Source organism: Zingiber officinale, chromosome 2B (genome assembly GCF_018446385.1).
Source record: "Zingiber officinale cultivar Zhangliang chromosome 2B, Zo_v1.1, whole genome shotgun sequence".
Taxonomy (NCBI): Eukaryota; Viridiplantae; Streptophyta; class Magnoliopsida; order Zingiberales; family Zingiberaceae; genus Zingiber; species Zingiber officinale.
The window spans coordinates 148,752,828-148,769,108 of record NC_055989.1 but is presented as its reverse complement, the minus strand read 5'-3'; the positions used below and the strand labels follow the sequence as shown (position 1 = coordinate 148,769,108).

General features: G+C 40.5%; 1 protein-coding gene and 1 long non-coding RNA gene across 3 annotated transcripts; one reads left to right on the top strand and one right to left on the bottom strand.

The window, feature by feature from the left end:
• Positions 1–699: 699 nt before the first annotated feature.
• LOC122047771 lies at positions 700–3,879 on the bottom strand. Of its 2 annotated transcripts, XR_006130656.1 has the most exons (3): positions 3,597–3,870; positions 2,281–2,723; positions 700–842 (listed from the first exon to the last, which is right to left on the bottom strand). It is a non-coding gene; the product is annotated as an uncharacterized LOC122047771 (long non-coding RNA). The 2 variants fall into 2 exon arrangements; XR_006130655.1 differs by lacking the exon at positions 700–842 and having other exon boundaries at positions 2,207–2,723; positions 3,597–3,879.
• A 4,004-nt stretch (positions 3,880–7,883) lies between these two features.
• LOC122047770 (protein NODULATION SIGNALING PATHWAY 1-like) lies at positions 7,884–9,979 on the top strand. The gene has a single exon (XM_042609239.1). The coding sequence runs from the start codon at positions 8,138–8,140 to the stop codon at positions 9,785–9,787; it is 1,650 nt and encodes a 549-aa protein (XP_042465173.1). The 5' UTR covers positions 7,884–8,137; the 3' UTR covers positions 9,788–9,979.
• The last annotated feature ends 6,302 nt before the right edge of the window (positions 9,980–16,281 follow it).

The window sequence follows — 16,281 nt, the reverse complement described above, 5'->3', positions numbered from 1 at the left end:
AACTATCATTTTATCACGATATTTTGATTTATTTAGGCATACTTTTTGATCCTCATGAATTAATTTCATGTTTATATCATATTTCATGAATTACATATATGTTTGGACTTAATTATAAATTCTCTCATAGTTATGATATTTGATGTTAATATTTGAATGTTATTCTTGTAGGCATCAAAGAATCATGGATTCAGATCATATCAGACCAAATTGATGCTCAAATCCCGATTTAAACAAGGAGATCATCCAATCAACATCTGAGGAGATCTGAGCCATTCACCATGATCTGGTCCATCTAAATCAAAGAGAAAGTAGATCATCACCGTTAATTTAGATATGAGCCTTTGGATCAGATTTAGACCAAATCTCATCGTTGAATTGATTTAGAAGAATCACAGTCGTCCGTGTAGATCAGGATCGATTTCAAAAGGAATTAGAAGCTACAATGCTCGTGTTCGCGATTTTGATGAAGGAAGAAGGCGCGCGATCACAGAGAGAGGATCACCTTCCATCGCCGATCATCTCATTTCTCCATCCATCACCTAGAGTTAAGGGCTTACCTTCTCCATCCAGCTCCGGCGTTCTAGCATCTTCACTAGTAGCATCGAGATTTGGAAACGGAGCAAGGACGTGCGGGAAGAGAATCTCTAGATCACCGATCGCCTCCACCGCTGGCCATTGGATCTTGATCCTTCTCATCCACTGAGGTATAGAGCTTCTCCTACCTCGTCCATCCCCATTTCCACCCGCATTTCAAGCTCCGGCCAGCCATTGTTTCCCCCAATCCTTCTCTAAGCGTAGAACAGAGAATTGCCGATCTCCTTCCCTTCTTTAGATCCGATCTGGAACAAGTTAGGGAATGCCCTAATTTAGTTCGTAAGAACTTCCTTAATCCAGATTTTCTCTGGTTATGATGTCTAGATCATTTTCATATAATTGAGTTGTTGATAGGATGAATTGATAGTTTAATTCCTTATACTTTGGATCTTAGTACTTTGATTAATAGTTGTGGATTTGCAATTAAGAGTTCTTAATGTTCTGTTGATGCTTGATTTCAATTATGTAGTAACTTAGGATAATGTAATGTCTTCTTCCTTTCCAATGCCATGAGTGATTTATTTTCGTAGTTAGTTTTCTTTGTCTTCTATGCATTGCAAGTAGATGAGATTAACTAGGTTTCATTAATTCCTTTGTGTTTTTAGTTCATTGCAATCATAGTTAAACTATTAGATAGGTTATTTTTCATTGTCAATAGTTTAGAATCCCAAATCCAAACCCCCAACCATTAACAACTCAATCCTAAAACTAGAACGCATTATCTATATTCCTTGTGAGAGACGATCCGAGCCATCTCTATGCCAAATTAGTATAGAGGGGTTCGGTACTATATTATTTGATATCCATTTCACGACAAAATTAGGGTTGATCAACGGCACTGCTTGTCCGGCTTGCGCAGGCAGCACCGCTCGTTCGGCTAGCGCGGACGGTGCTGCTCGGCCACCCGCCTCCATTGCGATTGGCACCGCGAGGGCGGCTTTGTGCGGCCGCCCACCTCCCCCACTTGCATGCTGATTTTTTTTTAACTTTCCCCCTTTCTTTCCCTTGTTCTCCCTGCAGATTCCTTTTCTTTCCCCTTCTTTCCCATTTCTTTTCTTTTCCTCCACTCCAAGGATTTATTTTCCGCAGAGATTCCTTTCCCTTCTCAATCCGAACCTCGAAGGAAACAGAGCATAAAAGAATTTGTGTCGGTCCCCAAGGCTCAACAAGCATCTCCTTCCTCCCACAACTTTTTTTTTTTTTTACTGAAACATCTTCTGCAATATTCTAACTGTCCTGTTGACGGGACAAACAAAATGTAGGACAAAACAATTATGGATTAGCAACTGCATTTACTCCAAATTCAAGTTTGGTTCTTCCTCTGGAAAAAATGGCTATCTATCTCATAGTATTAGAAATATTATTATTATGAAAAGCTCCAACACTCACATTTAAGAGCCTAAGATCATGATAATCTATCTGTAAGACCCCTCCCTACCAACTAAGTTCAGCTAATTGGTACCCTCAACCTGATTATCAATCTATCTATCTATTGCAATGTTTCTTTTTGATTTCCTTCTAGTTATTGCAAGTCATCAAACATCTCAACAGTTTCCACAAGGTTCTGAATCCTTGGAATGATAAACGCACACCAGAACACGAAGCATCAAAGGACAAAAATAGCAGGAAACTTAACTATTCTTAAACTCAGACAACAATAATTACAGCAATGAAAGAACTCACCTGTTATTTGAATAAGCAATTCTCTTCAAAGCTCTAAATCGTCCCTCCCCGTGTCGTAATTTGTCTGCCGTCTCGTGGACACTACTCACTGCTCAGGCCTACTCCTCTTGTGGCTTGGTTGCCTCACTGCGGAGCTCCACTCGGACGATGCTTCCACGGATTTGGTGAAGGAGAGGGAGAGATCAGCGTAGAGGTCGACGACACGCCGGATGTTATTGTTGAGCTCTCTGATCAAGCCCACATTGCGGCTGAGGCTGTCAGGGATCTTTGACTCGTGATTCTGATTGATCTCATTGATCAGTAATCTGTTTTGATCTAAGATGCTTTGCACCTGAAGGAAGCTCTTCTGGAAGGATTGGAAGACTTTGCTATCCACTTGGGTTCCATTGCCGAAGACTGAGAAGTTGTCTCCTTCCATCATCCTTCCTCTTTGTCACACACCCCTGATCAAATCAAAAGCAGCAAAGGGAACAAAACAAAACAAAGAAGAAAAGTTCGAAAGGCATCAGCTTTAAGTGACAAGAGGAACACGCAGTTGGAAAAGCAAATGTGAGATCACTCATAGTGGCGCAGTGCACTACTACTGTGAATTGAGAACAATCACCTTTTCTGAATAAATTAGGAACTGATACGAGATCCTACGGAAAATGATGCAGTGAAGAAGAGCATTGACAAAAAAAACTTTGATCGAGTCAGGATATATTTAGTACAACCCAACATCTCTACAAAGACATAGAGATGATCACGAGGGAAGAGCAAGGGCAGAAGACTGAAGAGAGAGACAGGAATCTACTGTAAAGTTGTCAGGCTCGAGAGGCATGAGAGACAAGTATTGTGGAAAAATAATGGCCTCGGCAGCTCCTTTTCAGAAAGAAAAGGGGTATCAAATGGCATGGTTCTCTTTGCATGATGGCATTTGGAAAGCAAGCTTATCTAATTCCCCAAGATCTATTTTTTACATAGTCCATTGAACAAATCTCACATTGAATCAATCCATCAATCTAGACTGAAAGCAAGAGAAGAATATGTACGGAAAGGAAAAAAAAACGAGCATACAAATACAAAAATGGAAAGCATGTACAGAAATTTAGGGCAAATGAGAAAACCGACATAGATTGGATTTCGAAGCCAAATTCTTTAACATAAGATATATACTAAAACATGATCTTTACGGAAGCCTCTTGATCGTTTCCTTAAAGCAAGATCAGCAAGGCAGAAAACACGAATCCGGCAACTGAGAAACAAAATCTAAAAACCCTACAAGAAAAGGCATAATCTTTGCGCTTCCAAATCGGGGAGTAAGATTCGGGACAAACCTCGAAGATGAGGGTCACGGGTATAGAGGAGAAGCTTCGAAGCCCTCGACGATGGAGGATTGCACCAGAAGTTGGAGGAAAAGAAGATAAAAAAGAAAAGATCTGGTACGGTCCTGCGGAGAATGGGGGAGGGAGCAGAAGTTGCGATGCGGCACTCTCAGAATGCTTCGGCGACCCTCGGCGAAATCGACGCGGTCGGTCAATGCGCGAAAGGATTCGTTTGGCGGACAGAAATCGACGAACTATCTAAATTTCATCTTCATGTTTCCGTTTTGGATGCCTAAAATCAATAATAATAATAATAATAATAATAATAATAATAATAATAATAAAAAAGTTCTCTACTTCAAAGATTTAATTAATTAATTTTAAATATATAACTTTTACCTGGGCAAATTGTCCAAAAAAAATAAATCCCCAACCTCGGCTGAAACTCAGTCCTAGAAAAAAGTTATTTCCCCTACCGACTAAACAAATTTATTTACTTTAGCTCCTCCTTAATGGACATTACCCTCCATTTTAATTAAAACCCACTAACATTCATTCTTTCCCTCTATTTTGAGTAGGATCCTCTGATCCATAATTATACATCAGGAAATGGTTTATTGCATGATGACCTTTGATTTGAATAAACTTCACCTTTAAATAAATTTGATCCATCCAAATCAAGATATAAAAAAATAGATCATCCTTGGTCCATAATTTATAGATCAGAGGATCCATCCTCCTCTATTTATAATATCAACTTCTACTCTAAACCATCGACAAACGACCATTGAATTCAACTGACCTTGAAAACAAAGTCGGAGGGTGACCAAACTTTTGAAGTGAAGCAGCGCCTTACTTTATTCAAACGAACGGAAAAATTAGTGAACAAGAGAAGAAGGTATGATTTTTTTTGCTAAATTTATAATTTTTTTTCATTTAAATTGCACCTTTATTAGTGAGTTTGTGTTTAATCTTTTTCAATTGAATAATTTGATGAGATTTGAAGTTTAATTTTTTGATTGACTTTTGTTTTTGGCTGTCAATTAAAAAACTTTTGTTTTTGGCTGTTAAAATGTAATAAGAAAATCATCAAAAATTTTCTTGATGGGCCTGATATGAAATCATATCAAGTCCAACGTGGATTTGATATGATTTTGATGATCATGCCCAATGTGGAGAAATTTAATGATTCATCCTTATTACATTTTAACACTTCTGAGAAGCCGAAATAAACGATAGATAACATATTTGACCTCTTTGTAATATCAGAAATCCATATGAATTAAAATGAGTATAATTAGAGCTATATAGTTCTATTAGTGAATTTCGACCAAAATCCACTGATAGACCTAGAGAGCTCTGATTGCACCCATTTCAGTTTCTGTAGATTTTTGAATTTGTAAAAAGTTCAAATATGTTATCTATTGTTTATTTCGACTTCTCTGAGGTGTTAAAATGTAATAAGAAAGAATCATCAAAATTTTCCACGTTAAGCCTTATATGGAATCATATCAAGCCTAATGTGAGCTTGATATAGAATGATATCAGACCCACGTTGGACTGATATGGAATCATATCAGACCCAATGTGGAGAATTTTGACGATTCTTCCTTATTACATTTCAACACCTTTGAGAAGCCAAAATAAACAATGAATAATATATTTAAACTCCTTGCAACTATGGAAATCCATAGGAACTCAAATTGGTACAATCGGAATTCTCTAGGCCTATCAATGAATTTTGACCAAAATCTACTGATACTCCGATTGTACTCATTTCAGTTCCTGTGGAATTTTGAAGTTACAAGGAGTTCAAATATACTATCTATTGTTTATTTCAACTTTTCAGAGATGTTAAAATATTTTTAAAAGAATCGACGTGGAAAAAAGAAAAAAAAAGAAAGAAAAGAGAAAAACATTACATGCATAGGAGGAAAGACGAGAGAGAAATAAGAGAAAAAATATAAAGAAAAATAATCCAAACGATAGAATAGAAAAAATATATAAAAGAAAACATCCTTTAATAAACAATAAAATAGTATGCGCCTTTGATAAATTTGAGATCATAAAAACACTTTATAAGAACTCCCACATTTACAGATGCTCTCAAAGATTCATAATAAAAGTTCCCTGTGGATGACGTGTCGAATAAAACCCCTTCCACAGTAGGGAGCTCCTTTTATTAAGGTTCGGATTTGGGGAGCCACTCTTTTTATTTTTTTTAAATTTAAATTATTTTATAATTTGACAACAGCTCACTGAGACCTATAAAATAAATTATTGGAAAGTTTTTTTTATAGTAAAGTGATGGGTGCTGGAGATGCTCTAAGAGAATTTTACATGTGCATCAAACTCCTTTGCGTCCATCCATCATCTGTGTCTGCCCAGCTTTGAGCAAATGAAATTTGATTTCCTTTCTGCCTTCTCTGCCATTCAATAGACAAGTAAACATGGGTAGGATTAGACACCCCTCCCCATCTGCTGATTAGGCCTCCATCCTCTGACGTAAATAGGCCCTGAAACCATAGTATGGTTATGATGTGCTAAGTGGCAGATAAGTGGAGCGACAATGGATGCCGACCTCCTGACTTCCATCTAATGGTTCAGTCTTAATGGAAGTACAAATGGAAAACTCAACTCATACAACTTCAGATGTTTAGCGATTGACAAGATTGAGAATATCAGAATACACAAATTGGTCACTTGTTTTGCAATTTCATACAAGGATAACAGAATACACAAAAAAATTGAAGTTTCAAACACAGTGATTGCTTCAAATCATTGCATGAGTTGTTAAATACTTGAACTCACTCCAAATGATTTAGAAAAACTATGCCACCATGGGGGCAGATTATACAAAGAAACAATTCTTTACGAACATATAGCATGCTCGGTGATGCCATTGTACATTCCATAAACAATGAAAGTGACGGGGAAATCAAAATCAGTGGGAACTTGCATTTTAATGTGTAAAGGTTAATGTTCTGTGTAATATGCTTCATTGATAAAGACATGTGACTAGCTACATGTATAATAGACATCAGTTGACGAGGGAGATTAGCAATCTAAGATCTTATATTATTCCGAGTAGCCTTTGTGTTTTTCTGTCAAATGATTATTCTATCTATTCTATAACAAAAATAGTATGCAGTTGTGTCACAACATGACCAGAACAATAATAGAGCAATGTTCACTTGTTACCAACCATTTACAATTAATTATCCACTGTCTGTAAAATTTGTAGAACAGAGGATTCTGATTCTTAAACAAGGTAAGTTGATTGACCATCCCATGCAACAGGATATTCTTCAAGACATACCCTGATGTCTTTTAGCCTTATTACAGCTTCATTCACGAGCTTTCTATTCTATATACCAAGCGGCAGATTGAAGTCTCCATCCACCATGCTATATTACAGCTTCAATATTCATCTTCTATCTCACCAAGGTCCTCACAAGTAAAACACCATCACATAATTTGTAGCTATTCATGAAAAAGAAATTCCCCTCTACATGTTGGCCACCGCCCACCTTGTTGTCTTACAAACTGATTTATTAGATAAAAAGTTCATATTTATCTCAGCCAAGATCTCAACCATGCCTAAAAGAGATTGGACAAAGGTTGCTTAGAGATCTGCCTCACAACTTAAGTTTCTTAGTTAAATTTTTTTTTTCCCAAGAGCTTCATCCAAGAAGTGATTGCATTATAAGCTCATCACTTTTTCAGAATTCCTTTTTACTTGAGATGGGCTCAACATATATATCCATCAGCAAAAGTGTACACCATCTACGTATCATCTAGAGGCAGATAGAAAATTGGCACTAGGAAAGCTAGAGGATGTATCCTAGAAGTTAAAAAATATTGCTACTTCTATTATATTGTAACCCGCGTACGAATGATGCCCAAATATAATCTCCAAGCAGAATAAAGAAACTTTCTGGATCTAACCTCACTCTTGGCAGCCAGTGGAGTTGTACCAGTACCTCCATTCTCATCCAACCATTGAACGGCACGAGCGCAAGCTAATATCCAAAAAGTCCTGTAAATTAAACTGTTAGTTTTGTGATAAAAATAGAACTCTGACCTTTGCGAATACAAATAAAAGCAGAGTTCAACGTCATCATGATAAAGAATTTGGATCCCTTTTCTCAAGTTGTCATTGAGATCGCAATCACTCATAATAAATTCACATGCACCAATCAGATTTAGGAAAATTCAAAGCTTGTAGTTCAACCTCCAACGAAAACAACAATCACAAGTTTTAAATATGTAATTGTACACTCACCACCCTTTATACCATCTCTTCTCTAGTCTTCATCTTCCAGTGGCCAATGCTCTCCCAACTCCTTGTCAGAGGTCAATGTTCAGAAACCATCACCTGTAGACTTTCATCCCATTCTCAGTTCTCATCTCCCTACTGTCATGAATTGTTTACTTCTAAATTTATTTCTGAAGTAACTCTCTCCACTTTCTTGTTCACACTTGTCCAATAGTGTGGTTATTATAAATTTCCACCCTTGCTCAACGTCACCTCGAGGGCTCATTGAACAACTATGATCTTCGAGGGTGGCCAAGGCGCTAAAGCCTCGCCTAACGACCATCAGGAGCACTGTCTCATGGATTGGTTGGAGGAGCCCATGTGCTTCATCTCCTCCTTCCTCGATGATCCCTGTGCAGCAGCATCCACCTCCACACCAAATGAAATCACTAGCTGCGAATGGTGGGCAAAGGGCCAGGAGCAATACGACATGACTTGCACTACTCCATCGCTGTCATCTACACCCAGCACGGCAAACAGTCCCCAATTGCTTCCACAAGCTGAATTTTCCAGGAAGAGGAAGAAACCGACGAGTTCAACTACTGGCAAAACGACCGCAGCGATCCAAGACAAGCAGAGGACAGTAGGTGTCCCTGGCAAGAAGGTTCAGGAAGAGTTGGTGGAGGAAGGTGAAGTAAATATGAAGCTGGCGGGGACAGGGAGGAAGGTGCAGGGAAAGGGGGGCCCGGGGGCCTCAAGCAACGGCGGAAGCAAGGAAACAAGATGGGCGGAGAAGTTGCTGAATCCCTGCGCCACCGCCATTGAAGCGGCGAATGTTTCTCGGGTTCGGCACCTGTTATGCGTGCTCCAAGAGCTACAGTCTCTCTCTGGCGACGTGAACCACAGGCTTGCTGCCTATGGACTCCGCGCTCTCGTCAACCGCCTATTGTTCACCGGGATCAGCATTTCCAACATAGGTGGAGCAGCCGCTGCGACGACGGAGGCGGCGGTTACCTTCGTTACATCGGAGACGAGGCTCTTCCGATCGGCGCTCATAAAGTTCCACGAGGTCAGCCCCTGGTTCGCCTTACCTAACGCTCTCGCCAACGCCTCCATCCTCCAAACGCTAGCCCGCGATCCGAGCCGCTGCGCCAAGTCCCTTCGCGTGGTCGACGTCGGCGTCTCCCACGGTCTCCAATGGCCGACGTTCCTCGACGCGATAGCCCGCCGTCCCGAAGGAGGTCCGCCTCTGGTGCGCCTCACCGTAGCAGGCGCCGCCGCACCGCCTGGGCCGTTCTCCGTCTCGCCTCCGGGATACGATTTCCGTTCTCATCTCCTTCGTTACGCCAAATCCATCAACCTCAACCTCCAGATCGATGACGCCAACGATCTCGAGCCTAGCTCCTTAGCTCTCCGCCGAGACGAAACCCTAGTCATCTGCACCCAATTCCGAATTTGCCATAGGAACGTCGATGATCGGATGGCGTTCCTCCGATCGATGCGGAAGTTAGAACCCGACCTCCTGGTTTTAAGCGAGATCGAAGGCGGCAGATGCAGCGGTGGGGCGGACAACGGGTATCCTGCGGCGTTCGCGAAGAAAGCGGAGCTTTTGTGGAGGTTCCTAGATTCGACAAGCGCCGCATTCAGGGGTAAGGACTGCTCAGAGAGGAGAGTGATGGAAGGGGAAGCGGCGAGGGTTCTGGAAACTGCGGAACCAGCAGCGGAGGGGAGGGAGCGGTGGCAGGAGAGGATGGCAGCGGCAGGTTTCGAGGAGGAGGCATTCGGGGAGGAGGCTATGGAAGCGGGTAAGGCGATTCTGAGAAAGTGCGACGGAAATTGGGAGATGCGGACGGCATCGCCGGCAGCGGCAGAGGCGGTGGCGCTGTGGTGGAAGGGGCAACCGGTGTCCTTCTGTTCCCTGTGGAAGCCGAACAGACCAATGTAAAGCCGTTATATTCTATCTGATGAACGGCCAGATTTGTTTTAGCAAAGGGTACTCAAAACTTAGCCTATGAAATAATTGGATAGATGAGCCTGTGTGCTTTATCGGGTTCGGATCATGCAGCTGGTTGGATGATCCAATTTTATTGTAGCTAAACTTATTATAACAATTATGGCCCAAATTATGTTCGGATCATACTGACTTGTCCCGCATTGGTTGGCGAAGGAGATCTACGGCCCAAACGGTTCTGCAGGCTCTTGAGAAATTTGATTGCTAATGGATTTCAACTTGTTTCTTTGGACCTGTTCTTGAGAAATTGATTGCTATTGTATAATTCATTCACGTGCACGGCGGTCGGGATTGCAGACCACAGGAAAGTAATTCAAGTGCTCATACAGAAAGAAGTCGACGACACCTAAGAATCGAATGAGCACCCGACATTATATGAGTACATTGTCGAATGGATGAAAATACACGGCGGATAAAAAAAATGAGGGGATCGAAGGTGAAAGGATCTCTTTACTATTATTTCTGTTGCTATATGCAATCATACGGTGATTAAGTGAGCATTCGACATTATATGAGTACATTGTCGAGCGGACGGAAATATGTGGGGGATAAAGAAATGAGGGGATCGAAGGTGAAAGGATCTATTTACTATTATTTCTGTTGCTATATGCAATCATACGGTGATTAAGTAAGTACCCGACATTATATGAGTACATTGTCGAGCAGACGAAAATACGCGACGAATAAAGAAATGAGGGGATCGAAGGTGAAAGGATCTCTTTACTATTATTTTTGTTGCTATATGCAATCATACGGTGATTAAGTGAGCACCCGACATTATATGAGTACATTGTCGAGCGGACGGAAATACGCGGCGGATAAAGAAATGAGGGGATCGAAGGTGAAAGGATCTCTTTACTATTATTTCCGTTGCTATATGCAATCATACGGTGATTAAGTGAGCACCCGACATTATATGAGTACATTGTCGAACGGACGGAAATACGCGGCGGATAAAGAAATGAGGGGATCGAAGGTGGGATCTCTTTACTATTATTTCTGTTGCTATATGCAATCATACGGTGATTAAGTGAGCACCCGACATTATATGAGTACATTGTCGAGCGGACGAAAATACGCGGCGGATAAAGAAATGAGGGGATCGAAGGTGAAAGGATCTCTTTACTATTATTTCTGTTGTTATATGCAATCATACAGTGATTAAGTGAGATCCTTAGAGTTGGGTTTGATGTTAAGAAAGTTAATTGGTATAGTTGTCAAAGTCAAAAAGAGATTAACTTTTGGATCATATCGGTGCCATGCCGAAAGTCAAGGTCATCATTGAGTGTTCTATTTGATCAAACCAAAGGGTCGATCAGGCATGCTAGGCACATAGCTCAGTTGGACTGGACTCTATATTCAAGTGTAGCGATAGAGTGCAAGATGAATCCCTAACATAAAGTCCGACCAGACAGCTTGTCCAAGTGGATGCCGAATGTCCAACATAAACCCAGGCAGACTTAGCGTCGATCAGACCCATGGAGCTTAGCTCCCCACTACACAGAGGTAGGACTCGCAGTCTACAGCCGGTCGACTCCAGAACTGGTCGGACTTACGGGACCAACTCCCTACTTTTCCAATGAAAGGTTCTCAATGGAAACCCGATCGACCCTAGAGTCGGTCAAACTTACGGGGCACAACTCTCCATTTCTCATGAGCATGACTCCCCGTATGCAACCGATCAACCCCAGTGCTAGTCAGATCTTAGGGACTCATCTCCCTACTTCTCCAGAGAACGACTCTAGTATATTCCCAGTCGGCTAAAGAGTCGGTCAGACTCCTTCTAGGAGATAATATCATTAGAGAATGACAATAATCTGTTAGAGAATAATAACCACTTATCAGAAAATACTCCATCATTCTAACATATACATGCAACAGAACATTCTTCCAACCATAGGAAAACTATCATACATCCTCTACCACCCGACATACTCTGACACCAGACATTCTCTATTGTCTCATTAATGCGAAGGTTATGAGAGGCATCATAAAAAAGGGGGTCCTCTCCGTTGGTTAGGTACGAGAGGTCTCGCTACCATAATTGATCATTTGTTACTACTGTTCTTCTTCTTCTCTATTTCGCTCGGCTATTGTTCTGACTTGAGCGTCGGAGTATTTGCATCAGGGACCCCCTCCCATGATTCTCGTTCTAACGTTCTCATTGACTCTGTCTGTGGTGTGCATAGGTTCGCAGCTCCTAACTCTATGATCGTTTAGCACCATCTTCTTCCAGTTCATAGTCTTTGCATGGTCAACCTCAATGTCCCATGCCCAGCGGCCATCTCCTCCACTTTCGGACATGATCAAATTTGATGTTGTCTATGAGAACTTCATCTAAATCTGAAATACGGAGATAGAAGAGGCTGGATGACTCATTACCGTTACCTTGTCGCAAGAAGATTTAGAGATGCTAATAGCTGCCCGAACTCAAAGATTGGCACAACAGTAATAAACAGAAGCTCCGTGCCCTTTGCAGAATGACCTAGCTTTATCAGTAATGGGCCCTCACATTGAGCGATGGACCTGAGTGGAAAGCTCAATTGGGTTCCAGCTAGTTCCTCCTCCTCCAGCTTATCTCAACTAAGTATCGCCATGGCTAAATAGTCTGCCTCCCATGCCCCTATTCTTAATGGATTACCATCAAGCGTTGTTTCGGATGCCGCTTAAAACTAATGTCCACTCGGAAGTCCCCTAGTGCTTTTCGACGGGGAATGCACCTTCTCGAGATCTTTGAAAGAAGAAAGCTCTGATGGCCAACATTTCCCCTGAGCGAATAGGTGTACTGTTCTCCCAAAAAATTTTGGAGGACAGATTGCCAAGCCACTTCCGCCCTTTGACGTTCAGAGCATATGGAGGAGCGACCGACTTAGAAGATCATCTACTTATATTTAAAAATACATCCATCTTTCATAAATACACTGATGACGTTAAGTGCTGAGTGTTCTTTATCACTCTTTCCAGCTTAACACAAAGATGGTTCAGTCGGCTCCCGGCTGAGTCCATTTATTACTTCAAAGATTTTCACAAAGCCTTCTTACACCACTTTGCTAGTAGACAGAGGTATCAAAAGACCAGTTTGAGTTTGTTCATGCTTAAGAAAGGGGCCAAGGAATCCCTGTGAACATACATCAAGCGATTCAACCAAGTGGCGCTAGATGTTCTGTCCGCCGCTTCCGAAATACTAATAAGTGCTTTCTCCCAAGGCCTTTTAGATAGAGAGTGTTGGTTGCTACTCGGAAAACCTATAGGTTCCACTGTACAAAAATTTTGTACAAAGATCTGAACCTTTTCCTAGCTACCATGTGTTCTTTTAAATTAAATTTTGGATCGCCTGCGGAACTTAACACGTTTGATCCAAAACTTAATCTATTTGTTCTTTTAGGTTTTGACTTGGATCTCCTGCGGAACTTAACACGTTCGACCCAAGTCTCCTTAAGTTATTAATTCCATTAAATATTAATTTCCATAAAAGGTTCCCAGTACTGACGTGGCGAGGCACATGACCTTCTTGGATATGAGAGCAACCACCACCGACTAGACAAAACCTTTAATAGAAAACTAATATTTAATTTCCTAAAATAACTTTAGGTTAACCAAAGAGAACAATCAAATCACAAGGAAAAGAAAGAAACAAAAGAACACAACATCGAAAAACATATTCGAAATACTAGAACGTAAGCCTCTTGTATTTGGTATTATTTCCATAAATAACTAGCATGATGCGGAAAAGGAAAAACTACTAGTTATACCTTCTAGAAAGACCTCTTGATCTTCTACCGTATTCCTCTTCTAACCTCGAACGTTGTGTGGGCAACGATCTACCAAGATGAGAAAACACCAACCACCTTCTTCTCCTCCAAGCAAGGTTCGGCCACAAAGGAAAAACTTCACCAAGGAGGAAAACCAAAATACTAACCAAGCTCCAAGAGATGCTAGCTTTCTCTCCTTCTTCTTCTTCTTCTCCGAGTAGTATCCGGCCACCACAAGAGCTCCAATGGAAGAGGGAGATTCGGCCACCACAAGAGGAAGAGAGGGAGAGGTTGGCCGGCCACACCAAGGAACAAAAGAGGGAGAGAAATAATAGATGTTATATCTCATGAAGGCACCCTCACCCCTTCTTATATATTCCTTGGCCTAGGCAAATTAGGAAATTTAATTACAATAAAATTTCCTCAATTTCCTTGATATGATTTAATTAATAAAAATAAAATAAAATTTCCCCAATTACAATCACATGGCCGGCCACATCATTGGAGAACAAATTGGACAAGTTTTAATCAACAATTAAAACTTCCTAATTTGTTTCCGAAAATTTTAAAAAATAAAATTTCTCTTTAAAATCTCTTCATGGTTGATAAAAGGAAATTTCTATAATTTTAATTTTATCAACATGTGAATAATTTTTTAAAGAGAAAATAAAACATCTCTCCAATCTACAAATAAGGAAAGAGATCTAATCTCTTTCTTTAATCTTTTGTAGATCTTTTACAAGAGAGATATTTTAATTTTAATTCTCTTTAAATTATATCTTCCACATAATAATAAAAATTAAAATTAAATTTCTTTTTTAATTTAATTTAGCCGGCCCTACTAGCTTGGGTTCAAGCTAGGGCCGGCCGCCCAATTTTATACCTAGGTTCCCAAGCTAGCTTGGCCGGTCCCCTATTGGTGGGTATAGAAGGTGGGTATAGAAGGTGGGTATAGGTGGGTATTGTACTCTATAAATAAGAGGCTACGATAGGGACCGAGAGGAGGAATTGGTTTTGGTCTCCCGATAAAATTAAGCATCCCGTGTTCGCCCCGAACACACAACTTAATTTTATCAATGATAATTCATTCCACTAGAGAACTATTATTGAACTACCGCACCAATCCCAAATTACATTTTTGGGCTCCTTCTTATTATGAGTGTGTTAGTCTCCCTGTGTTTAAGATATCGAATGTCCACTAATTAAGTGAGTTACTGACAACTCATTTAATTAATATCTAAATCCAAGAGTAGTACCACTCAACCTTATTATCATGTCGGACTAAGTCCACCTGCAGGGTTTAACATGACAATCTTTATGAGCTCCTCTTGAGGACATTATCAACCTAGTATCTCTAGGACACAGTTTCCTTCTATAATCAACAACACACACTATAAGTGATACCATTTCCCAACTTATCGGGTTTATTGATTCATCGAACTAAATCTCACCCATTGATAAATTAAAGAAATAAATATCAAACATATGTGCTTGTTATTATATTAGGATTAAGAGCACACACTTCCATAATAACTGAGGTCTTTGTTCCTTTATAAAGTCAGTATAAAAGAAACGACCTCTAATGGTCCTACTCAATACACTCTGAGTGTACTAGTGTAATTATATAGTCAAGATAAACTAATACCTAATTACATTACGACCTTCTAATGGTTTGTTCCTTTCCATTTTAGTCGTGAGCTTCTGTTTATAATTTATAAGGTACTGATCATCTGTATGTGACACCACATACTATGTTATCTACAATATAAATTATATGAACAACTACAAACAAATGTAGACAATTTGACCAAATGTGATTCTTTATTCATAATGAATGTTTACAAAGCTTAGGATTTCAGTATACACTCCAACAATCTCCCACTTATACTAATGACTAAGCTGCCATATCTTCTACCATACATCTGATTCCCATTCCCTCCACATGTCGATCGAAAGAAGGGCCTTAGTGAAAGGATCCGCCAGGTTTTCCGATGCAATCTTGGCGATGACAACTTCTCCTCGCTCACGATATCTCGTATCGGGTACTTAGCTCTATATGTTTACTTGCCTTATGAGCTCGTGGTTCCTTGAGTTTGCAATTGCCGCTATTATCACAATAAATTGTGATGATTTTGGGTAAATCAGGGAATCACATCTAAGTCCATTAGAAAATTCACGAGCCATACCGCTTCTTTAGCTGCCTCAGAGGCTCACATATTCGACTTCCATGGTTGAGTCCGAAACGCATTTCGGCACACTCCTCCATGAAATGGCTCCACCTCCTAAAGTAAACACATAGCCCGATGTAGACTTACTGTTATCCCTATCGATTGAAATCAACGTGTAACCCAGTGAGCGGATCGTCTTGGTAAACTAGCATATAATCTCTAGTCCTTCTCAGGTACTTTAATATATGCTTTACCGCAGTCCAATGTCCTTGTCCAGGGTTACTCTGATATCTGCTGACCATGCCCACGGCAAAACAGATATCAGGTCTTGTACATAGCATTGCATACATTAGGCTTCCTACAGCCGAAGCATAAGGAACTGCTTTCATGTCCTCTATCTCTTTCGACGTCTTTGGAGACATCTCTTTAGATAGAGCTACTCCATGTCTAAAAGGTAAGAAACCTTTCTTGGAATCCTGCATGCTAAAACGAGCAAGGATTGTATCTA

Bases quoted from the DNA above. Each gene is read 5' to 3' on its own strand.
- LOC122047770 (XM_042609239.1), top strand. From the start codon at position 8,138: ATGATCTTCGAGGGTGGCCAAGGCGCTAAAGCCTCGCCTAACGACCAT.